A 24540-nucleotide genomic window follows, 5' to 3' on the forward strand; every position below is an offset into this window, starting at 1 on the left:
TCTTACAGAGCATCTTGATATAATGTTAATGATTAGTTGCTATAGCCTAGTTATATTTTTATGGCTGTATTTTTCGTATGTGAACCATCTAAGAAGTTTTAGATTCAAAAGTTTAGGATTAAATGTAAAATAGATAGCTAGTGGGAAGCAGCAGCATAGCACAGGGAGATCAGCTTGGTGTGTTACCTAGAGGGGTGGGATAGGGAGGGTGGGAGGGCGACTCAAGAGGGAGGGGATATATGTATGCATATGGCTGATTCACTTTGTTGTACAACAGAAACTAACATAGTATTGTGAAGCAATTATACTCCAATAAAAATCTATTAAAAAAAAAAAAAGTTTAGGATTAAGCCTAACTGAATTCCTGAAGGGGGATGATCAGGAAGGAGGAAAGAAAATGTTTCCCCAAATGGTGATTATAGTCCTAGTCTTTGTCTTTTGGTTTTAAAGGACTTGTTTTTTGTTCTTAATTGTGATATGATGGTCTGGGTTGAACACTTGCTGATCTAGTCAAGAACTAAGTTGTTTCTGTTTCTTAAGTAATCTCTCTCCCCAGCCTCTGATACTGGATATTTTCTCTCTTAAAGAACAGGGCAGTAGTCTCTCACGGGTAAATTGCCAGCTTGGTGACCCTCAGTCTTCAGGGCACACCAGCTCTCATGACTGATAGTCATTTGAGCAGACGAAAGGTATCAGGGCAGCAATGGCTGTCCCACATGCCTTCTTCGGCATGGAGTACTGTAGATTTTTATTTAGAAGTCAGTTGCATCTTACGTGATTTGCATTTTGATCATACTGGGTTTGAGGTTCAGAGTGCACTAGCTGACTGATTGGAATCACTCTCAATTATACATTTTTTATATGATGGTAAGGCAACATGTAGACATCGCTGCCTCTCCAAATACATTTTTATCAAAAGTATTTATTGAAGTTCTCTCAGGTACACAATACTAAGCTTCCTTGGAAAAAGAATTGTGCTTTTCATTAAGAATCTTTACATGTAAAGAGTATAGGTGAGGTAAACTGAAAGTGTACGACATGTATCTTTATGCCCAAATGTCAAAGCTAGATGGATGGGTTTTCACAAATCCATTACAGAATGAGGAGGAGAAAACACCTTTGCTGTAAGATGAACAGTACTTCGAGGGTTTCTTACTTCCTTGGGACTTTAGTGTCATCTATGTCAAATTAACTAAATATTAACTTCCAGACTTTCTGTTCTTGCCAGATCACTTCAAGCTTAATATGACCCCGCCAGAGATGATCTTTCCTGACTTGGCTGGGAAGAGGGAGGCTGTTCTAGTTATAGCGAATAATCTGTAAAAATGACCAGTGGTAAGCAATAAGGAAGTCAGGTGTATAAAATTTACCTCTCCAGAGTCATGTGTGTGTGAATTAAGGACATGAATTAATGAGTTCTGCTGTCTGTCCTTCCAGCCGCAGGCGTTTTTGTGAAGGAATCAACTCTGTCTCTCGTTGTCAGGGTCGTGGCGGGATGGTTTAACTTTTGCTCTGTGTTACATCTCTGCAGCCTCTCCACATATGACATCGTGGTCACTACCTACAGCCTTCTGGCCAAGGAGATTCCCACAAAGAAGCCAGAGGGAGAGATGCCAGGTGCAAACCTCAGTGTGGAGGTGAGGCGTGGGTGCTGCCAGGGAAGTAGGGTTGGAACCGCGGATCGTTTTAACAGGAGTCTTTTCACAGCATCAGAGATGGCAAAGGTACCCTCCCGTGAGGTCATGAACATTCGAACTGTTTCACCTGTGGAAACAGAGAGTTCTTTCCTCTGTCCCTTCTCTTTTACTCTAGACAACCTCCTCAGCAATAAAGGTGGAGATGGTACAGTAGTTTGCTGTGTTTTAGAAACAATAACTACATTTCAGTTGTGGTGGTGGTCATATCACATGAATAAAGGAAAGCTTCACTTGTTACAGTATTTATTTGAGAGTTCTGGGGGTATATTCTCAGGATGTGTTTTATATTTCGTGTTAGGACTAGTATTTTCATATGAAGCCATTATTCCCTGCCTTCCTACACTTTCCAGGAAAAGAGGTTGCAAATAATAAGGCTACAGTGGGCCAGAGGCTAAATGATAACCAGGGGAAAAAACCTGAATGTTTGTTGCTGTGTCCAGGGTAGTCTCAGTTACATAGAGTAGAGGCTTTATTGCATAAATATTGTGGGCTTTTTCCCCCTGAAAATACAGTGTTGTTCCAAGAACTACCCTTTTGCATATGCTTTTACTCTTAGTACAATAGGATATTCACAGCTTTCTGTATTTGGGGAGATCTCTAGAACGCTTCTCCATCTCATGACCAACTCTGCCTTCTCTCGGATGATTAACTTTTCAGATTCCTCAGTAATTCCTCTTAGCTTTGAGGCTAAAACCCTCATCCCTTTAAATGATATATTAGGCCTTTTACGGTCTTGCCCTGCCTGTGTGGCCTTCTTCCCCCACATCCCAGCCCTCCCAGTGGCATCCCATGCTCAGCCGTACCAAGGAGTGTACTTCCGCCCATGATCTGTCGTGCTCTTGTGCCTTTGTTCTCCCTCTGAATGGAATGCTTTGCCTCCCCCTCTGGTTAAATGCATCTCCTAGCACCTTGTGCTGGCTTATGTCACGGCACTCCTTTAATTCCCCAAATATTGAGTATCTACTGATGCCAAAATCTTGGCTCTCTGTGCACCGATGTCGAATAGAAGTACGGAGACAGCGTTTGGAGGAGAAAAGAAAGGGTAGTCTTATTCTTAGCCAGGCAAAGAGGGAACACAGCAGGCCAGCGCCTCAAAAACGCGCCCCCCCCCCCCCCCACCAATCCCTGGGGAATCAGGAGAAGTCTTATAGGTGGGGCTTGCAGTCTGGGGTAGGTGATAAGGATCAAAGTAGTGAAGGTCTTGCATTTTTCTTCTTCCTGCATTATTTCAAAACAGTCACAGCTGGCTTCAGGCAACCTGGTAATTGGGTCCGTTCTTTGTCTCTGGGTTATCCACCCGCAACCTTCTTTCTGAAATGCAGAACGCTACAAGGGGTGATTTGCTACAAGGGAGTGTAGGGAGTGTGAACACCAGGTGCAGGATGTAATTCACATGGAGATGGAGAGTGTTAGGTGCAGGATGTAATTCACAGAGTCAGAGAGTGTTAGGGGTTAGCTTTGTGAAGGACAAATCTAGTTACAGACACTACAGATTAGTAACAGTTAAAATAAAACTAGGATTGATTAACTCTTTCAGGCCAGTTAATGCTCCTTCTCCACCCTGTTCATTGTTCCCTTTATTTTCCTTGTTATCAGGAGAGGAAAAACCTCATTTCTATTTTTGTTGTAACACTACCCCATGCCAGATGCTATTTCAGGTATTAGGGATACTGCAGTGAACAAGACCAGCTAGATGCCTACTGTCCTGTATTGAATTATCCAGTGGGATTTACTATATATACATTGTATGTAATGATCTTTATGCTTGTTTTATTTTTTCTCCCCTGCTAGATTGTGAGCTCCTTGAGGGTAGGAAATGTTCTTTGTGTCTGGCTTAGCATTTTACATATAAAAGTAGACTTTTATGTATGTACCACGTCTTCTTTATCCATTCCTCTGTTGATGGACATTTAGGCTGCTTCCATGTCCTCGCTATTGTAAATAGTGCTGCACTGAACATTGTGGTGCATGTATCTTTTTGAATTATGGTTTTCTCCAGATATATGCCCAGGAGTAGGATTGCTGGATCATATGGCAACTCTATTTTTAGTTTTTTAAGGGGCCTCCATACTGTTCTCCATAGTGGCTGTATCAATTTACATTCCCACCAAGAGTGTAGGAGGGTTCCCTTTTCTCCACACCCTCTCCAGCATTTATTGTTTGTAGACTTTTTGATGATGGCCATTCTGACCGGTGTGAGGTGATACCTCATTGTAGTTTTGATTTGCATTTCTCTGATAATTAGTGATGTTGAGCATCTTTTCATGTGCCTCTTGGCCATCTGTATGTCTTCTTTGGAGAAATGTCTATTTAGATCTTCCAGCCATTTTTTGATTGGGTTGTTTGTTTTCTTGATATTGAGCTGCATGAGCTGTTTGTAGATTTTGGAGATTAATCCCTTGTCAGTCGCTTTGTTTGTAAATATTTTCTCCCATTCTGTGGGTTGTCTTTTCATTTTGTTTACGGTTTCCTTTGCTGTGCAAAAGCTTCTTTAAGTGTCATTAGGTCCCATTTGTTTATTTTTGTTTTTATTTTCATTACTGTAAGAGGTGGATCAAAAAAGAGCTTGCTGAGATTTATGTCAGAGAGTGTTCTGCGTATGTTTTCCTCTAAGAGTTTTATAGTGTCCAGTCTTACATTTATGACTTTAATCCATTTTGAGTTTATTTTTGCGTATGGTGTTAGAGAGTGTTCTAATTTCATTCTTTTATATGTAGCTGTCCAACCACTCTTGGTTTCTTAAGCTTAATTCTTATTTCAGTGTACCTGATCTAAGCTCTCAAACTTGAAGGTTAGAGCAGGTCTTCGATACTTGCTTGTTATTTTCCCTTATCTTCTTGATGACATGCACGTTTTCCCATACTCTTATTGGATTTCACCTGTGTTTCTTCCAGGGTATCTCGTCACCTTTGCTTCGAGTAGTCTGGGCTCGAATCATATTGGATGAAGCTCATAATGTTAAGAATCCCCGAGTGCAGACTTCCTTGGCTGTGTGTAAGCTCCAAGCCCAAGCCCGTTGGGCTGTCACTGGAACCCCCATTCAGAACAACTTGTTGGACGTGTATTCACTGCTGAAGTGAGTAAAACTCTTTGGATTATGTAGATGTGAACCCTGTCGGTAACCCTTCATAATTATTTCATATCTCATCTCTCCAGTGTGTACCAGACTATCTTGTGTAGCAGATGGCAAGCCTGTCAACCTTTAAAGGGCAGAAGAATTAATATTTATGAGATATAATCTGTCGATTGACTGGCTGATATAGGACTTTGATGACATCCAGCCCCTATATATGGAAAAATAAGGGACCAATTAAATTAAAGGAAACAACAGTCAACTTTCTTCAGTCCCAGGAATGTTTTGGGCTACTTCTGCTTTAAAACGTATGGCCTGGGGGCAGGACTACAATTTATTTGAAGCAAACAGAAAAGAAGGCTGATTTTAAAATACTTGTTTTAATTCAAGTCAGCTCATAAGAGGATACAGAATTTCTTTACTAGCCTTTGAAGTTTTAGGAATGAATGCTAGCTATTGGTTATATGTCCTGTTGTGATGATATAGACGTTGTTAATGGGAAAATTCACATTTTTATAATGTGGTTTTATAATGTGGTTATTGACTTGGATCCTTTTGCTCTGTCTAGCAAAGTTTTGCTATGAAATTGACGTTTACAAATGATTGGATGATATGTAAAATCTGATTTGCTTTTCACCTTATGTCTGTCTTTGAACCTTTCCTCCATCCTCCCATGCTTCTTTCCTATTCTCTATCCTTCTCCAATGAAAAAGATTTCTCCGTTGTTCTCCATTTGATGAACTCAGTCTGTGGAGGAGTCAGGTTGACAATGGTTCAAAGAAAGGAGAAGAACGGTTAAATATTTTAACCAAGAGCCTTTTGCTGAGGAGAACAAAAGACCAGCTGGACCCCACCGGCAAGCCCTTGGTAATCCCACTGACACATGTCCCTGGGGGAGGCCAGGAAGGAGGGCGACCATGTCCTTGACTCGCCTTGAACCGCCATCTGCTTTGCTTCAGGAGCCTCTGAGTCTCCCATTTTCCTAGGAGGAGGCCTTCGGGTTGCTGTCCTGCCCCTCGTGTCACAGCAGTCCCGTGTGCAGTGTGTTAGAGCAGACCTGTTTTCAGGGAAGGGTGGGAGCTGCTGTCCAGAGCCTGACTAGATTTCTGGTGCCAACTCTGGGGAGTGTACTCCCTAATGTTCAGTTAATTTGTATAACTTCATCCCAGCTGCTTGTTTCTTTTACTCTTCCAGGTGGTGCTCCCCCAGCGTAAATTTCAGTTGCACCATTTAAAGCTTTCTGAAGATGAAGAGAATGTTTATAGTGTCCTTTTTGCAAGATCAAGGTGTGTGCAGTGAAGAAGCACCTTCTCACATCTATTTCATTCTTGTTCTTGCTTGGGAGTGAGTCGAGGGTCAGGGTTCCTCTAACTCTAATTATGGTATTACTGACAAGTTGGATATCTGTGTTCCTTTTTTAAAAAACCTCCCTTTCTCTCTCCTCACCTCTCCTCAGCTCACCTTTGTCTCACATACACATTGAACCTGTTCTCCATTGGCTTCCTTGCATAGAAGGTCTAGGGTGTGCGCACTGTACACCAGGTCTTTCTGTTCCTCATGGGGCTGTATTAGGAAAGTATATCTTTGACCTTTGACCTGTTACCCAGCCTCTCATTGGAACTTTTAAAAAACTGCTCAGTAATCCTTCTTGTCATCTGTCCTTTGCACTTGCTCTAAAGCTCTTATCCTTCCCTGAATTCCAGATTTCTACTCTCTTAGTTGGTACCTCTCACTTCCAATGTAAATAAGTTTTTTCTCTTTGTATACCTTATGTTTATTAACAAATATTATAATAGTATATTAACTTATACTAATTAATAATATGTTACTGTATTACATGTTAATATTAAATTGATATTAAATATAATACTAATATTTGATATTAATCTTTGTTAATATTTATTAATCATTTTTAAGTGGTTTGGCTTTTAAAGTAATTATTTTTTATTACCTTTGCCCAATGCTTGCTGTGAGCCTACCTTCATTTAACAAGTTCGCTTTTATAATTTTTCAAGGTCCTACCGCAAACACAGTTAAACAGTGACCATTGTAAACCTGTTTGGTCTTAGCGATCATTTTATGTGCATTTTCTTTTTCGATCTGAGGCAGGTCAGCTCTGCAGTCCTATCTAAAAAGACATGAAAGTGGGGGCAGCCAATCTGGAAGAAGCCTTGATAATCCATTCAGTAGAGGTAAGCAGTGGGACACTCATAAATACAGAAAACTCATGAAAATGTGGACGCAGATTTGGTAAACTTACAGAAATCGGGAGGGGTCATGAATTCTTGATTGCAGAGACTTGACCTTAGCTTGGAACCTCAAACCAAAGTAAAATCTACTGACCTGCAAGCACCAGACCTGGTGATCTAAACTTCTTTTTAGTTATTTTCAAAATCTGTTTGATTAAAATACAAGTAGGTGTATAAAGAAAACCAGTATTTCGTACTTCTCTAATTGGTAGAGAAGTGAGCTAAAACTATATGATTGAACCTCAGATCAAAGAAGTTTAAAATCTCCTCATTTAGTTCACGGTTCTCCCCCATATTTCTGTTTTAAACCCTGTACTGTTTCCTGTGTCTGTTTTCCTTCTTGGAAGTGGCGCAGGAGTTTGGGTCCAGTGGGCCTGGGCTCTCGGTGGCAGCAGACTCGCAGACATCTAGCACCGCCCACATACTGTCACAGTTGCTGAGACTCCGCCAGTGTTGTTGCCATCTTTCTCTACTGAAGTCGGTAAGCAAAGCCACCTGTGTGGGACCCCAGAGGGGCTGTGGAGAAGTCCACCTCAGTCTCCTGAAACTGGGATCCAGTCTGCTGGATCAAGGAAAATGGGGTTTGAGTGTGTTTTGTTTTCTGGTGGGATAGGAAAGAGAAGACTCTTTATTTTACTTTATTTTATATTAGTCTTTATTGATCTTGAGTTAATTCCCATGATGTTGAGAACAGTTTTTGTTATTTGTTTTATTATTTTTCTTTAATTAATTAATTAATTAATTGGCTGCACTGGGTCTTTTTTTTTTAACAGATTTTTTAAAAAATTAATTTATTTATTTATGGCTGTGTTGGGTCTTCGTTTCTGTGCGAGGGCTTTCTCTAGTTGTGGCAAGCGGGGGCCACTCTTCATCGTGGTGCGTGGGCCTCTCACTATCGTGGCCTCTCTTGTTGCGGAGCACAGGCTCCAGATGCGCAGGCTCAGTAATTGTGGCTCACGGGCCCAGTTGCTCCACGGCATGTGGGATCTTCCCAGACCAGGGCTCAAACCCGTGTCCCCTGCATTGGCAGGCAGATTCTCAACCACCGCGCCACCAGGGAAGCCCTGCACTGGGTCTTATTTGCGTCATGTGGGATCTTCATTGCGGGGTGTGGGATCTTCTTAGTTGTGGCACGCGGGGATCTTTAGTTGCAGCATTCGGGATCTTTAGTTGTGGCATGCGGGATCTAGTTCCCTGACCAGGGATCAAACCCAGGCCGCCTGCATTGGGAGCATGGAGTCTTAACCGCTGGACCACCAGGGAAGTCCCTGGTTTGTTTAAATAAGCTTTATTTTAAAATAGAAAATGGCATCTTGTTAAAAAGGAAGCCATATATGAATACTTTGGTATTTTAGGATGTCATAAAGCTTATTTAGCTACTAGTGTTAAGTCTAGTTATGAAAACTCAAGTATTTAAAGTTGTCTTGATATTGGATAGAGGCACATCTGTAATTAAGAGGAATATGTTATAGGCAGAACACTCTGACATAAATCGCAGCAATATTTTTTTGGATCTCTCTCCTAGAGAAATGGAAATAAAAGCAAAAATAAACAAATGGGACCTAATTAAACTTAAAAGCTTTTGCACAGCAAAGGAAACCATAAACAAAAGGAAAAGACAACCCACAGAACAGAAGAAAATATTTGCAAACAATGCTACCAACAAGGGATTAATCTTCAAAATATACAAACAGCTCATACAGCTTAATATCAAAAAAACAAACAACCCAATCAAAAAATGGGCAGAAGACCTAAATAGATATTTCACCAAAGACATATAGATGGCCAAGAAGCACATGAAAAGATGCTCAATGTCACTAATTATTAGAGAAATGCAAATCACAACCATAATGAGGTCCTCACCTCACACCAGTCAGAATGGCCATCATTAAAAAGTTGACAAACAATAAATGCTGGAGAGGGTGTGGAGAAAAAGGAACCCTCCTACACTGTTGGTGGGAGTCTAAATGCGTGCAGCCACTCTGGAGAACAGTATGGAGGATCCTTAAAAAACTAAAAATAGAGTTACCATATATAATCCAGCAATCCCACTCCTGGGCACATATCTGGAGAAAACTAATTCAAAAAGATATATGCACCCCAATGTTCATATTCATTACAGCATTATGTACAATAGCCAAGACATGGAAGCAACCTAAATGTCTATCAACAGATGAATGGATAAAGAAGATGTGGTGCTTGTGTGTGTGTGTATATATATATATATATATATATATATATATATATATATATATATATATGCATACATATAATGGAATATTACTCAGCCATAAAAAGAGAATGAAATAATGCCATTTGCAGCAACATGGATGGAACTAGAGATTATCATATTAAGTTAAATAATCAAAGACAAATATCATATGATATCACTTATTTGTGGAATCTAAAAAAATGATACAAATGAACTTATTTACAAAACAGAAATAGACTCACAAACATAGAAAACAAACTTATGGTTACCAAACGGGATAGCGGAGGGTGGTGAGGAAGGGATCAATTAGGAGTTTGGGATTAACATATACAAACTACTATATATTGAATAGGTAAACAACAAGGACCTACTGTATAGCACAGGGAACTAAACTCAATATCTCGTAATAACCTGGGAATTCTCTGGCGCTCCAGTGGTTAGGACTTGGTGCTTTCACTTCCAGGGCCTGGGTTCCATCTCTGGTTGGGAAACCAAGATCCTGCAAGCCACGTGGTGCAGCCAAAATAAAAAAATCTTGTAATAACCTTTAATGGAAAAGAATCTGAAAGAGAATATATATGTGTGTGAGTGTATGTATGCATAAGGGAATCACTTTGCTGTACACCAGAAACTAACACAATACTGTAAATATACTTCAATTAAAGAAAAAAGGGGGAATATGTTATTCTTTTTTTTTTTTCTCTTGGCAGTTAAAATTTATTTTCTCCTTGGTTATCAAGGATTCTTACTTTCTTTACACTCTTCTGAACTTTTCCAGATTTTCTAAAATGAGCATATGTTATTTTTATGAACAGAAAAAGAAGTATTCCTGGTATTTGAAAATTTTTTCTTTTGTTAAAAAAATGTTTATTGAAGTATGTTACTCTTTTGAGGTGCTGTAGTAATCTTTTTTTTGGTAGTAAATTGCATCTTGATTATCAATAGCTTAATTAACTGTAGTGTTCTAGCTGGGGAGAATAGAATGATCTTGCAATCTGGCAATTTTCTAAGAAGTTCCATCATTTGATTGATTGATTGATTGATTGATTGATTGATTGATTAAATGGATTCCTTTTTTTTTTTTTTTAATTATTTTTGATTGCGTTGGGTCTTTGTTACTGCGCATGGGCTTTCTCTAGTTATGGCGAGCGGGGGCTACTCTTCGTTGCAGTGCCTGAGCTTCTCATTGCAGTGGCTTCTCTTGTTGCGGAGCACGGGCTCTAGGCTCACGCGGGCTTCAGTAGTTGTGGCGCACGGGCTTAGTTGCTCCGCGGCATGTGGGATCTTCCCGGACCAGGGATCGAACCCGTGTCCCCTGCATTGGCAGGCGGATTCTTAACCACTGCACCACCAGAGAAGTCCCTTGATTTATTTTTGATCTGGTGAAAAAAGCTTGCAAGATTACATTTTAATCTGGGTTTACCTGAGGAGATACTGATGGTAAATTATGAGACATTTTGCCATGTGCTGTGTTAAACAGTTAGCACTTTGGCAGGTCACGTGCCTTACTGCCTCAACTGCCCATCTGCTCTGTCCCCTGTCTGATTCTGCTCAGGCCCTGGATCCGAAAGAGCTGAAGAGTGAAGGCCTGGTCCTTTCCCTGGACGAGCAGCTCAGAGCCTTGACCTTGTCCGAATTCCATAACTCAGAGCCGTCTGCCTCCGTTTCCCTTAATGGCAAATGCTTCAAGGTGGAGCTTTTTGACGACAGGAGAGAGAGCACCAAGGTAGTATGATCACCTCTATTCTAGTAGAAAGACTTTGACTCCTCACACATTTCCCTGAGTGAGAGCGCCACACTTGTCCAAGCGAGTCCAGACATTTGACAGCAGAGCTGGAGCTGTTAGATGTTGGCTGGTCAAATTCTCCCTCCAGTCTTAAATTCTAGTTTGAGTTGACGAATAAAACTGAAGTCTTACTACATAGTGGGCTTTCAGAGAGTGGCTTGGGCCGACCTGGCATCAGGGCAGATTTCTGGCATGGATTCCTGGGGAAGGAGCCTGTCAGGTGTATGCCGGCCACAGGGCCCAGGCAAGTGAGCAGTTTGTTTTGGGAAAATAACGAAGGCCTGAGCCTCGAGATTGTGTAATACGTCTGAGCGCCAGTTGCTTTGCTTTGTTGAGAGGCTTACATCTGCTGGGTTTGTATCCTACCAGCCTCTCCTCATTAGTCACTCTGTTCTGTTTTCATTGAATGTTTTAAGAACTGAAGGGTTCTATCAGAGGAAGCCCGGGGTGTGTGTCCTGCCTCTCCACTGGCTCGCTTGGAACCTGCCCATTGTCTCGCCTGCCCTGAGGGCTGGGTTCCCTCTCTGGTGCTTTCTGAGGCTGCCTCAACCTCTCTTCAAAGGCTTTAAAAGATATAACTAGAAAGGAGGTCACTGCCAGGGGAATGGTTTTACCAAAGAATTACTTTTAATTAGATTTTTAAAACATTTACCTAGGTCTTCACCCTCAGTAACTGAGAGAAACATAAGAAGGGCACCACATGTGGCCGGACTTCAGGCCCTAGCACCCTCAGTTAGCTATTGGGTTAAAATTCATGTTGCTAATAACTTGTGTTCCTGACAACTTGTCTGATACTCAGGTCATCGTTCACAAGGCTTCTTAATGTGAACCCATTAATCGTAGTTCACACCACTTAAGGTGGTTTCATGTGAGGAAGGGAGTTTTGTTTGGTAGCACAAACCTAAACTCATACAGAATGTTATTAGAATTTGGCCCCAGCTCACAGCCCATGAATCCTGCTCTCCCACTGCATTTTTTTCAAAATACCTATCGCCAGGTTTTTCATGAGGCAGTTCGAGAACTTTCCACAACCTTGTGTTGCCAAGACACCAGGCATTTCGTGTACCTGCTTTTTTCCTTCCTACTAATTCAAAATGGTACAGTCCTGTGACTGTCTTCCTGCCCAGGCATCAGCGTGTTTGTTCAGGTGGGAGCGCAGCCTTACGCGGGGGCCTCCACAGGTTGCCACTAGCACCACGGCGGCGTAGAATGGAAGAGCTAAGGGCACCTCAGTTCCTCTGGCTCAGCCCCTTTTTACTGATGAGGAAGCTGAGCTCTTAACTGGGAGTTCCAAAGTGATCCAGCCCTGTGATGGCAGAATAAGAACTCTCTTCATCTCCTGATTCTTGGTCTAATTTTCGTCCTCTTCCGCCATTCTGGGGATGAACTTTAGAGCCTTTGGAAAGGTCATTCACATTAGCAGTCAGGAAGAATAAGCCCAGCTGCTCTCCAGAGTCCTGCCCACATGTTCTTATCGCCTGGTCCCTCATAGACTTGAACGTGCCCTGAGCAGTTTTGGTAAATACCCAGAGAGCTTGTCATGAAGCTTGAGCAAGTATTCCTCAGCCTGGACAGGTTCTCTTCTTCAACACCATTTGCAGCAGGCCTCAAACTGGGTCAAGCTCTTTCACTTTCTCCTTCTGCAAATGTTAGGATAGTATCTTCTCTGGTCCAGCAATATGCTGAGTGCTAGGGGTGCAGAAATGAACCAGACACGCTGGCTCTGCCTCTTCGGAGCATATCCAGCCATGAAAGCAAGAGATGACTAATAAGCAATTAATATATAGTATGAAAAAGACCATGATAATAGAAAGAAAAGGTGGTATAGTAGCATGTAGGCAGTGGGCTCCTGGGATTGGAGAGGCCCTCCAAGAAGCTGACACGTAAGGCTGTCCTAGGCAGAGGGAACAGAATGGACAAAGAGGAGACAAAGCATGGCTTAGTGGAGGGAGAATGTTGGTATCGCCCGAGCATCATTTGAAGAGCGCGTAGTGAGGGTTGAGGCTGGAGATGTGAGTGGAAGGCAGGGTAGCAAGGATCTGGGAGGCCACCGTAAGGAGCCTGGGCTTTATTCTCAGCGGGAAGCCACTGCAGGGGCTTCAGCCAGAGGAGGAAAATAAGAAACTGACATTTTGGAAATAGCCCTCTGGCTGCAGAGAGGAAAGGGAACTAGAGAGGAGTAAGACCAGAAGCCGAGAGGCTGTGGAGGAGACTGATTCTTTAATTCAGAAAGTGGAGAAAAGCAGATTGGCTTAAACCTCCGTATGTTAATTCCACCTTTTCCCAGATTTCATCTCTGTTGGCAGAATTGGAGGCAATCCGAAGAAATTCAGGGTCCCAAAAGAGGTAAATGTGTTATTTCATTATCCAAGCATTGCTTGTAATTACGCTAGAAAATTTAATATTGCGGATAGTTATAAATCTTAGCTTTTTATATCAAGGACCTTGAGTCATGCTTAGCAGAAAGCACTCAGGTTACAGCACAGATTCCCTTTGATTTCTAATTAAAATATTTGTGGCACTGGCTGAAAAGGCAATCCCTAGAGGATCCGAGTAAACTGAGCATCTGAAGAAGTGTTTAAGAGCAGAGAAGAAGCATCTCAAGAAAAGCAAGAGAGTAACAGGTGGGCGAGGGAGGGAGAAGAGTGGGGTCAGACTGGGAGCCCCCATGGTACTGGGGATGTTCCTAAGCTGGGGACGTGGTTATGGGAGGTTCATTCGTTGTTTGACTTTACTGTGTGCTATTCAGTGCATTTGTAGATCGGAAATATTTTGATCTAAACACATAAAACTCTAATGAAAGCACAGCATGGGGGGAACAGAGAAGCCCTAGCAGCTTATGGTTCTGACTGGCAAGGGGAGGGGCCTCTACCCCTCTGCAGGGGCACAGACCTCCTCTGGATAAGCACTAGGCCCCAGATAACCAGAGGCTGCAGCCAGTACTTTAGCTTAGCCACCACTTTATTCTGACTTCATTTTGCACAAAATAAGTTGTAGACTGGATCTAGAAATAGCTGGAAATATTGTAATCTTATAATGTCACCGAAGTGTGTACCCTTAGGTAGCAGAAGGCCTTTCCTCGTCCACATTTGATAACTGACTTGTACGAATAACAGGCGTTAAAGCCCTGTGGATGAGTTTGTTTCATCAATTCGGGGGCATTGGTTTTCTGTTTTATCCTTCCTTCCAGTGTCATCGTCTCTCAGTGGACCAGCATGCTGAAGGTTGTAACCTTGCACCTTAAGAGGCATGGACTGACTTATTCCACCATTGATGGCTCTGTTAACCCCAAACAGAGAATGGACTTGGTGGAGGCATTTAACAACTCCAGGGGCCCTCAGGTATGAGCTCATCACAGCAGAGCTCTGTAATCAAGAGCAAATTGTTCCCAATTACACAGAGGAAATTTTAACATAGCTCGATTCAAAAATATTCATAGCTTTGATCCCTCCAGGTGTTTTTGATTCCTTCGACATTTATTGGGGATACATATCAAAGTGTGCAAATACTCTAAGAGAATAAACTATGAGGGCTAAAAAGAGAGTAAGAACATAACTGGTTAGGATCAAGAGACTCTTTGTGGAGGAGGCAAGCCTGGCAGGATGGGTGGGATCTTGATGTGAGGAAAGATGGAGGGAAGTGGGAGAACAAAGGCATCTAATTATGGATAATGAGAATTTGGAAAGCACTAGTTGAGTGATGGCAGGAGAATCATGGCAGTGGTTGGGGGACTGATGGAACAGACAGAATCCGGTTGATGGAAAGTTTATTGAGCTAACCACCCCTGGTGCTCTAAATGGTAGTATTCATATATTTCGGCAGGCGCACAATTAATGTTTTGAGAATGACTCACCAAAGAAAGGTTAAATGAGAATTTTCTCAAAGGTGAGGCATGGGAGATAGGATCTCAGAGTTTCGAAACAGTGCCTTTATGACAGCAGAAGAAAATTTGATAAGAGCATGTTGCTAAGAAGGAGAGGTGATTTATGAGACCAAGTCTGTGTAAAGTTAATGGTGTGCTTCCTTTTGAAGGTTATGCTAATCTCTCTCTTGGCTGGAGGTGTTGGTCTAAACCTGACCGGAGGAAACCATCTTTTTCTTCTGGACATGCACTGGTAATGATTCTGGATTTTTCTTGAGTTGTCACAGCATAGCAGGGAGACCAGAGGGGCAGTAAGGCCTGACTTCTTATATTGAGTGTGTTCCTTTCATATTATGGAGCTGCCTCTGGGCATACATGTGTATAAGATACAGATCAAAATGGTGTAGGGCTAGGGACTTTCCTGGTGGCGCAGTGGTTAAGAATCCGCCTGCCAATGCAGGGGACATGGGTTCGATCCCTGGTCCGGGAAGATCTCACATGTCGCAGAGCAACTAAGCCTGTGCGCCACAACTACTGAGCCTGCGCTCTAGAGCCTGTGAGCCACAACTACTTGAGCCCATCCGCCGCAACTACTGAAGCCTGCGTGCCTAGAGCCCGTGCTCCGCAACCAGAGAAGCCCCTGCAATGAGAAGCCCGCACACCGCAACGAAGAGTAGTCCCCTCTCGCCGCAACTAGAGAGAAAGCCCGCGCACAGCAAGACCCAACACAGCCAAAAATAAATAAAGTAATAAATAATTTAAAGAGAGAGAGAGAGAAAAAAATTGGTGTAGGGTTAGTTGCCGGCCCTGAATTCCTGAGCAAGCAAGGCTTCAAGTGACTATTTAAAATAGTCTGTTCACTATTTATTGTTAATCTAACATCTGTTTCCATGGAAACTGGGAGCGGGGTGGGGGGTGCTTTTCCTTATGGCCAAGAGCTGCTTCACTCAATGAGGAGCTTTATCTCTTCGAAACACCGTATTTCAGACACACTTGCTGACGTCCAAGGAAATCTCAGCCTTGGCGAAGAGGGAGAACTGTTACTCCAAAGGGAAAAGGCAAAGGAATTTTCTAATTATGTTAGACACACACTTAACACAGAGCCTTGGACTCACTGCACATAGTGTCGACACCGGGAGTATGGCAGCATCCTTCCTAGATACGAAGTGAATGACTCATGTATTGCTGGGAGAAAGCGTCATAATTTGTCCCTGTTTTGAGTTTTCAGTGATGCCAGTCAGGGATTGCTGCACCAGGCACTGGTGCCAGAGATTGTCATTTGTTAATTCTCCAGGCAGCCCAGATGGGCACAAACAGGCCAACCTGTTATTATCTTCCTGGAGAATGTGGTTAGGTCTTACTTGGGACTCCCCTATACTCGTGAGTGAGGAAGCAGAATGGGGATCATGCTGGTTTCTGAGGTGGAGCAATGTTATCCAAGATTTTAAAGAGGTAAGATGAGAAACTAGTTTAGAATTGATAATGAGAATCTAGAAAGAATGAAACAAATTAAGTCTCCTTAGTTGAATCATAGAATATTAACGTTGAAAAAGGCATTAGAGATCATTTGCCAGCCCTCCCGTTTCCAAGTAGCCATCTGAAGCCCGGAGGGTTGTGGTTAGATGACTTGCCCAAAGTCACTCAACTAGTTAGTGACAGGATTTGAGCATTGGTTTAACCTCTGTTACTTAAGAGTTTCCAACTGATGGTGGTGCTAAGAGTTCCTATTAGCAATCTGACCCCAGTTTCTCATGAGACGGCAAGAAGACACCTGGGGCTTTCTGAGTCCCACATAGACTAGAACAGAGATCTACAAATTTTTTCTATAAGTATTTTAGGCCAGATAGTAAATATTTTAGGCTTTGCCAGCTACATAGGTCTCTGTTGCATATTCTTTGTTGTAGGTTTTTTTTTTTTTTGTTAACAAACCTTTAAAAATGTAACAACAATTTTAAACACAAGAGCCATACAGAAACAGACTGTGGGCTGCGTTTGGCCCATGGGATTTGCCCACCCCTGGTCTAGGGTGTCAGTACCTTTGAGCTTTACTTGTCTTCTAACAGGAATCCGTCACTTGAAGATCAAGCTTGTGACCGAATTTACCGAGTAGGGCAGCAGAAAGATGTTGTCATACACAGGTAAGTAAGTAAAAGTCTCCAGGACAAAGGTCTGCTTTCATGAAAATTTTTCTTGGGTAATGTTTTAATAGAATGTGTAAAGTATTTGATGATCATTGTACTAATGGTGCTTGTGGGGCACATCCTTGTTGGTACTCACAGTCAGGAAGGGAACACAAGCAATTTGTGGATAACCTTGGAGTTGGTCCTGCAGAAGAAGAAAAGCTTATGAACAATGCTGAGCCTTAACTCAGTCAAGGCTGCCCATGAAAGGACCCTCCTCCCTCCTTCTCTTCCTCTCTTCCTCTCTCTCTCTCTCTCTTTTTCTTTTAACTTTTATTTTGACATAATTCCAGACGTATAGAGAAGAATGTAAGAATTCTTACAAGAATACCCCAAAGTTCTTGATTGCAAGAATAATACCAAAAAATTCCTGTGCACTGTGACACTTTGTGTGTGTGTGTGTGTGTGTAAGTTTTTTTCTGGACCATTTGGCAGTAAGTTGCAGACATGATGCTCCTTTACCTCTAAATATTAAAATATGCATTTCCTAAAAATGACATTCTCTTACGTAACTGTAATAAAGTTATCAAAACCAGGATGTTAACAATGATACAATACTCATATCTGATCTATGGACCTTATTCAGTTTTGCCACTTGTCCCAGTGATGTCCTTCCCAGCCAAAGAAAATTCTAGGTCCTGTGTAGCATTTGATTGTCATGACTCTTTTGTCCCCTTTAATCTGGAACAACACCTCAATCTTTCTTTGTGTTTTATGACAGTGACATTTTTGAAGTGCACAGGCCAGTTATTTTGTAGAATGCCCCTGTCCTTGAGACCCTCTTCTCTTTAAAAACAACAACAGAACCTGCCTTAATGGTACAATACAGTCTAGTTATGGACCTCTTTTTCTTCTTCCTTTTCATGGCTACGTTTTCTGAATAATTAGAAATCCTTGTCTATCTTTACTTACTTACTTCCCATTCATTCCTCAACCTATACAAACTGGCTTTCACCCCCATCGCTCCATTAAAGCTACTCTTGCTAAGGGACACCAATGAATTCCAAACTTCGCCAAGTACAGCGATTATGTCAGTTGTTCTGTCTTTAGCTCTCTTCTCAGCTCACTTTGTATGCACCTCTCTTAATAATCCCGTCTACTCCAGTAAGTCCAAAATCTATACTCTCTGTTCCAAGGTTTCCTAAACTTCAGGCCCAGATATCCAAATCCCCACGAAATATCTGAATCTGAGTGTCCACATCCACACCCATTATTCATTCACTCATGCATTTGTCTCATTCAACTCAAAAAACGAATACCTGTTGAGGAGTCCCCATGTAGCAAGTACTGTTACATGCTCCAGGGTTACATGCTCCAGGGACTCACAGTGTCACAAGCTGAGATTGTTTCTCCCTGCTACCTCATATCTACTGATTCTTCTGAATTCCTTGTCTTTGTGAATAGTATCACTGTTTATGTATTCATGGAGCCATAACTAGACTCCCCCTTCTTGCTCACATTTCACAAACCAAGTCCATTCATTTTATTTTCTAGGTGTTTCTTGTAACCATCCCTTTCTTCCCATCCCACTGCCATTTCCTCCTTTCAAAACTAAGTTTCTTAGCATCACAGGCAGAGTCACTCGTGATCCAGCCCCCGCCAGCCTCTTGAGCTTCGGCTGTTGTAGTACAACATAGTTTTTGACTTTTGCCCTGGCCAGACTCTACGACCCCCGCAGCAGACCATGTTCCAAAACTCAGCCATGGTTTTACACATGTTCCTATTCCCTGGGATGCCCTCCCCACTGTTCTATCTGGCAAACCCTTGCTCATCCTGCAAGTCACACTAAGAGTCAACTTGTCAATGGAGCCTTCCCTGAAGACCCCAGACAGATTTCTTTTCACTCCTCTTGTACGCTGGACATACTTCTGTTATAGCGCTTTCCAGGTCATATTATTATTGTTGCTGTTTATTTTCATGTCTTTGTTTTGTGTCCTCTTTGACTGCAAGACCATGTTCAAATCTCCGTTCCTGCACCTAGCATAGTGCATGGCATATAGTGAATCTTCATCAGCACTTGTTGAATGAGTGAATAAGGGACAACAGTGGTATTTCCTCGGTTTGTAAAACCTGTTTTCAGTGTGAATTAGCCAAGAGATAAGACACTCTGTACTTAAACCAGCACACATATTCCTAGCAGAAACTTGATAAGCTTTAGGCCTTCTGACCTTATCAGGATGGAGCTTTTTGTGTAAAAGCTGGATCTCTATACTTCTTTTTGGATTGGGATATCTTTTGCTTATTTTGGCGCTTCTCAATTATCTCAGCTTCAGAAAGAAATAAAAGGTCAATTTGAGGTCAGATCACTTTATTTTTAAATTTTTTAAATTTTTATTTATTTATTTATTTATTTAGGCTGTGTTGGGTCTTTGTTGCTGCACGCGGGCTTTCTCTAGTTGTGGCAAGCGGGGGCTACTCTTTGTCGCAGGGCGCGGCCTTCTCGTTGTGGTGGCTTCTCTTGTTGCGGAGCACGGGCTCTAGGCACACGGGCTTCGGTAGTTGTGGCACGCGGGCTTCAGTAGCTGTGGCTCACGGGCTCTAGAGCTCAGGCTCGGTAGTTGTGACGCATGGGCTTAGTTGCTCCGCGACATGTGGGATCTTCCTGGACCAGGGATAGAACCCATGTCCCCTGCATTGGCAGGCGGATTCTTAACCACTGCGCCACCAGGGAAGTCCAAGGTCAGATCACTTTAAATGGATATATATTTAGTCTAAGTTGTTTAGGTCTCCTAAACATAGAGTTCTTAATCAAACCTAAGGAAAAATAAAGGAAGAAATCTCATTTAAAAACTAAAGCATAAATAGACATTTGAATATGTCATCAGATATGCTGCTTTGGGTTTTTGATTATTTGCTTGTCTATTTTTCAGATTTGTTTGTGAGGGAACAGTGGAAGAGAAGATCTTGCAGCTCCAAGAGAAAAAGAAAGATTTGGCCAAACAGATTCTATCAGGATCTGGAGAAGTTGTCACCAAGCTCACCTTGGCCGATCTCAAAGTCCTTTTTGGCATCTAACTTCCTGTTTATGGGGCTCAGAATAGTGCCATTGTTGGTTTGTATTAGGATCTGGGGAGAATGACCTAACCCTGGTCCTTTGAGCTCTCGTTGCCATTCAGTTTCACCTTCAAGCCCGCCTCAAAGTGAGGATCAGTTATCATGTTAACCACTTGGTTAACCAGTCATGTTAATCAATCAACGTATTTAATGTGTGACATAGAAACCAATAAATTACTTCAGATAAGAGAAAATGCTTTAGAGTTAGAGAATTTGGAAAACAACCTCGGGAGAGTTGTACCTAAGCTTCAGTAAAAGCTCAAAAAGCCCTCTGTTGCTTTTCTCTTCTCAGCCGGTGGGGACCCAATGTTACTGCCTTTTCTAACACAGGCTCCATCCCATCTCTTCATCTCCTGTCAACGAGGCTGCTCATATAACCATCTCTTTATGGGCTAAGCAGAAGCGGGTCTCTACGTAATATGTAGATGGTTAGTATTTGTATCATTGTATTATTTAGAATTTGGTATCATATCATTTAGTGTTATTATATTATTTTGTATTGCTATCATATGTAGTATTTATGTCATAAAATTTAATTTTTGTATCATTTTTCTAGTATTTGTATTTTTACAAATTTACAGTATTTGTAGCACTTAGTATCATTGTTTCATTTAGTATTACTGTGTCATTTAGTATTTGTATTATCATTGGCATAATCCAATAAACATGTGTTTGACAGTGTAGCAGAGATAATGCTTTGTGTCCACTAACCCCCATTTCCTTTTCCTCCTGGCCACCAGAGACTACATTTCCTAGTCTTCACTGCAGTTACATGGGTCCGTATTACTGAGTTCTGTGGAGAGAAGTGATGTAAGTCATTTCTTATCTGCCTTTCTAAAACCTTGCAAGTGATTCTTTGTGCTGTTTCTTCTCTTGTTGGCCCACTGAATACAAAGGAACTGATGGACGACTACAGGGCCCTAGAGATTTGTGAAGCCACTAGGTCAGAGATTCTTAACCGACTGTTGTCCACAGACCCTCTGGCAGACTGGTAAGCCTCAGTTCCTGAACGACATCGGAACAAAGCCTCCTGTATGTGCCTGCCTTCTCACCCTAGCTCGCCTACATTGGACTATGACATGATCAAGAAATAATTTTTTTTAAAACCATGAGACTTGGATGTTTGTTTGTATAGCAGTTTGTATCCTGACTAATACAAACTCTTGAGAATTTCTTACTTTGGGAAAATATTCAGATTCCCTTCTTCCCATTGGCAGTCATTTCCAAAACACTTACTCAGCTAATTTCTGCTAGAAAGAATTGTATTTCTTCCTAGACAGAACTGTTGCCCTCCTCTGAGTTAGGATTAGGTGACAAAGCCCTGTGTTAAGCCAGTCACAGTATGGGCTGAGGCACTGGGGCCTGTTTAAGCAAAGGTGCCCTCTAAGGACATGGTCTAAAGGCCCACAGAGGCAAAGACAGGTGGCCTGGAAGGAAGAGTTCTGACTTAACTCTACTTCCAGGTTCACCTTAGCTGAGGGTGTAGCCTTGAAAAAATCATTAACTTCTCTACACTTTGGTTTCCGCATTTGTGGTGGGCATTGTTTTTAGAACTTCGGCAGCTATAGTGAAGTCCCTGATAAAATCGGGAAGTGGAGGATGTAAGGTTACCCTTCGGGAGTTACGCTGTAGGATCAACACACCAGGGCAAAGGGAGTGTCACCTGAGAAGCAGTGGCTCCCAGGCCAGCAAGAATGTACAGACCCTGCCTCTGCCGTTTGCTGACTGTCTGGCGTTCAGCTAGTTGCAGGTTCCCCAGGCACCTCAGTTCTTTCATCTGTAAGATGTGAGGATTAGCATGCAGCTCACTCTGCTCCACTGGGAATTTAGCAACACACATACACACCATACCCCGTTCGACCTGGGTCACGTCAGTCAGAAGGTGTGTTAGGTGAACACTGTCAGTGTCCTTTCCAGGGACTGTTTAGGAGAGAGGCGGTGTCAACTTTGAGGTTCAAGTATTCTTGCTTTTAGTCTGAAGATGGATGCAGGGATTATAACCTACAATCTTCAGATATTCAGAGCCCATTGACCAATGTAATCTACTCTAATATTCCTTCTGGTATCTTAAATAGTTTCTCTAGTGTTCCTCATTCTGATTCTAAGCTAGCAAAGCCACTCAGTCTTGTCTTGGGTAGGTGTTCCTATAACAGGGAGATGCTATCGATGTGAGGCGGATACAGCAAAAATTGGAACCACTGTCATACCAGACATGCATCCCTCAGTCCTAGCCCTGGGGTGGAAATGTCTCATGAATTAGTATAAGTAGCATTCTGGTGTCCGTCTCAGGCTCACGTTCATTTAGTTACTGTGAGTCCATTGCTTAAGGTCAGGGCATGACAAGCTGGGTCCCTGCACCCTCTAGCAGTGGGCAGCATCCCACAGTGTAGTGATCTAATTGAGGTGCTGCCCTGTGAGTTCTGCCAGTGTCAACCAGCCTTCCTTTATGTGACACCATAACTGTCAGATTTTCTTTTTACCTCTATCTGCCTACGTCAGCAGACTTAGGCAAGAACAGTAAATGCTTTGTTAACCATGAAGTGCCATCCAAATGCTAGTGTTATTGCTGTGGGACCAGGTCTTGGAATATGAGAATAAAATAGAAGCATGGGTGCAGCTGAAAGAGCCAGATGGTGAACATCTGTCACCAAAGTGCAACATTGCTGAGCACCCAGTTTACAAGGTATTTCTTATGTGACAGAGTTGCCTTCATGGAAGGTTTATAGTTTGACTTCTTTTTGGCAGGGTTAATCAAAAAAGGGCATCGTGCGTGCCATGGCTGGATGGAACCTGGGCCCTTTAAAGCCTTACCAAGGACTCCTGTTGCCATCCAGTTATTATGAACACAATAGGTAGAATGATGTCTTTGTGGGACATGACCCCTTCCTCTGTCAGTCATGTATGTGATCTGGAATGGCTACATATGAATACTGGGCTCTTTCCTCTCTCTGATTGTCTTGCCCAATGAAGTAGCTTTCTGCAGGGCTGAAAGGTGAAGCCAGATTATCCTGCACAGATAGTCATGGAAATGCCAGTGCTCGGTGTGGCCCCTCTGGTGTTCTGAAATCTTGATATCTACCATAATGCCTTGAGAGAATTTGGGTTTACAGAGTGGGATATGGTACTGCTATTTGCTATGTAGCATGTAGCCCTAGAGAAAGCCAGAAAGAATTAAAAGGCATTCCTTCAAGCACAAAGAGAATTACAATAAGAATTTAGAATTTGTAGGCATATGACCTCGATTAAAATGTTTTCATAGGTAAAAATGAAATCAGCGTCAGTTATAGTACAAAGTACCACCTGAGTGAGTAGCCAGGGGACGGGGATGGAAATGAAAGAACGGCCTAACCCCTAGCGGGGAACAGGGAAGACGATGTCTTCGCTAGCTCGAGTCCTTTTTACCAGAATGCTTAGCTAAATCTGAGTGTAGGAAGAGATTACATATGAAAGGAAGGATGGGAAGAATACTTTCACTGCTTAATTATTCATACATTAATTTAAAAACATATATTAAACATGCCAGGGCACTCCTGGGCGCTGAAAACATAAGGATAAGCAAAACCCAAAACAGTCCCTGTCCTCCTGAGGCTTCCAGCCTAGAAGGGGAGACAGGCATTAATCAGATCATCACGTGTGGCTGCAAAGTGGCCATTGTGATGAGTGCTACAGTGGCGGGGGAGGGGGTGTCCGCGTGGCTGGGAGGGCTTAGAACAGGGATTTGACCTAGTTAAGGAGGACTTCTCTGAGGAAGTGTCGAAGGAATTGAAATCAATACGTAGAAGCTAATAAGGCAAAGAGTGAAACGCCTCTTCCTGTATTCTGCTTTTAATTAACATTCACTTCACCCAACCACCTCTTAATTGAGAAAAACCTAACACACAGGTATACATCCTCTGGAGTAGAGCTGAGTGACTGCCGCATTTTAGAGATTAGAGAATGGGTGGGCTGGCAGGTACGTGTGTATGTTTGTTATCCAAGACGGCCCAGGTGTTTATCCAGTTACAACATCCCAGGGGACGGAGGCTGTAATTTGCGGCCCGTTTCCTCCTACCTGTAACACCAAGAGATATAGCTTACATCCTGCTGCTGCACCTTGTTGATGCTTCAGTGCTCACAACTCAAAGGTGGTTTCTGAAGCACTTTGCTACGCTGGGGACAGTTCCTAAATCCTGAGACTTCTTTTTGCCCTCACCTTGGAATCGTGGGCTCTGCAGATCAGTCTTGCTCTGCCAAGTCTTTCAGCTAGGTTTACACTCCACTGTAGCACGGATCAGATAACAGCCCCACTCCACCCCCATCCCACCCCTCCCCCGCACAAACTTTAAATATCTGTAGTGGAACTGTTACCATTAATATTGCTTAAAGGCTAGGGCATTTGCCAGAACCTAGGTATCTTATAGAAATTTTCTGTTGCAATAGAACTTCAT

At 42.4% G+C, this 24540-nt stretch overlaps 1 protein-coding gene across 6 annotated transcripts in view; it reads left to right on the forward strand.

Annotated features, from left to right (window-relative positions):
- TTF2 (transcription termination factor 2) overlaps positions 1-21219 on the forward strand; it is a 44346-nt gene extending 23127 nt beyond the window's left edge. Inside the window, exons 12-25 of one of the 6 annotated variants that reach the window (XR_011073574.1) lie at positions 1532-1637; positions 4592-4773; positions 5484-5637; positions 5965-6056; positions 6880-6962; positions 7367-7500; positions 10787-10957; positions 13305-13363; positions 14208-14358; positions 15050-15132; positions 16943-17017; positions 19930-20541; positions 20854-20923; positions 21089-21219. Coding sequence is in view for 1 of the 6 variants with exons in the window: in XM_068540584.1 (XP_068396685.1) it covers positions 1532-1637; positions 4592-4773; positions 5484-5637; positions 5965-6056; positions 6880-6962; positions 7367-7500; positions 10787-10957; positions 13305-13363; positions 14208-14358; positions 15050-15132; positions 16943-17017; positions 19930-20074 (1435 nt within the window). In the remaining 5 variants the exon portion in view is untranslated. The other 5 variants (XR_011073573.1, XR_011073575.1, XR_011073576.1 and 2 more) reach the window with 5 other exon arrangements.
- The last annotated feature ends 3321 nt before the right edge of the window (positions 21220-24540 follow it).

Source organism: Eschrichtius robustus, chromosome 3, assembly GCF_028021215.1.
Source record: "Eschrichtius robustus isolate mEscRob2 chromosome 3, mEscRob2.pri, whole genome shotgun sequence".
In the NCBI taxonomy this organism is placed as follows: Eukaryota; Metazoa; Chordata; class Mammalia; order Artiodactyla; family Eschrichtiidae; genus Eschrichtius; species Eschrichtius robustus.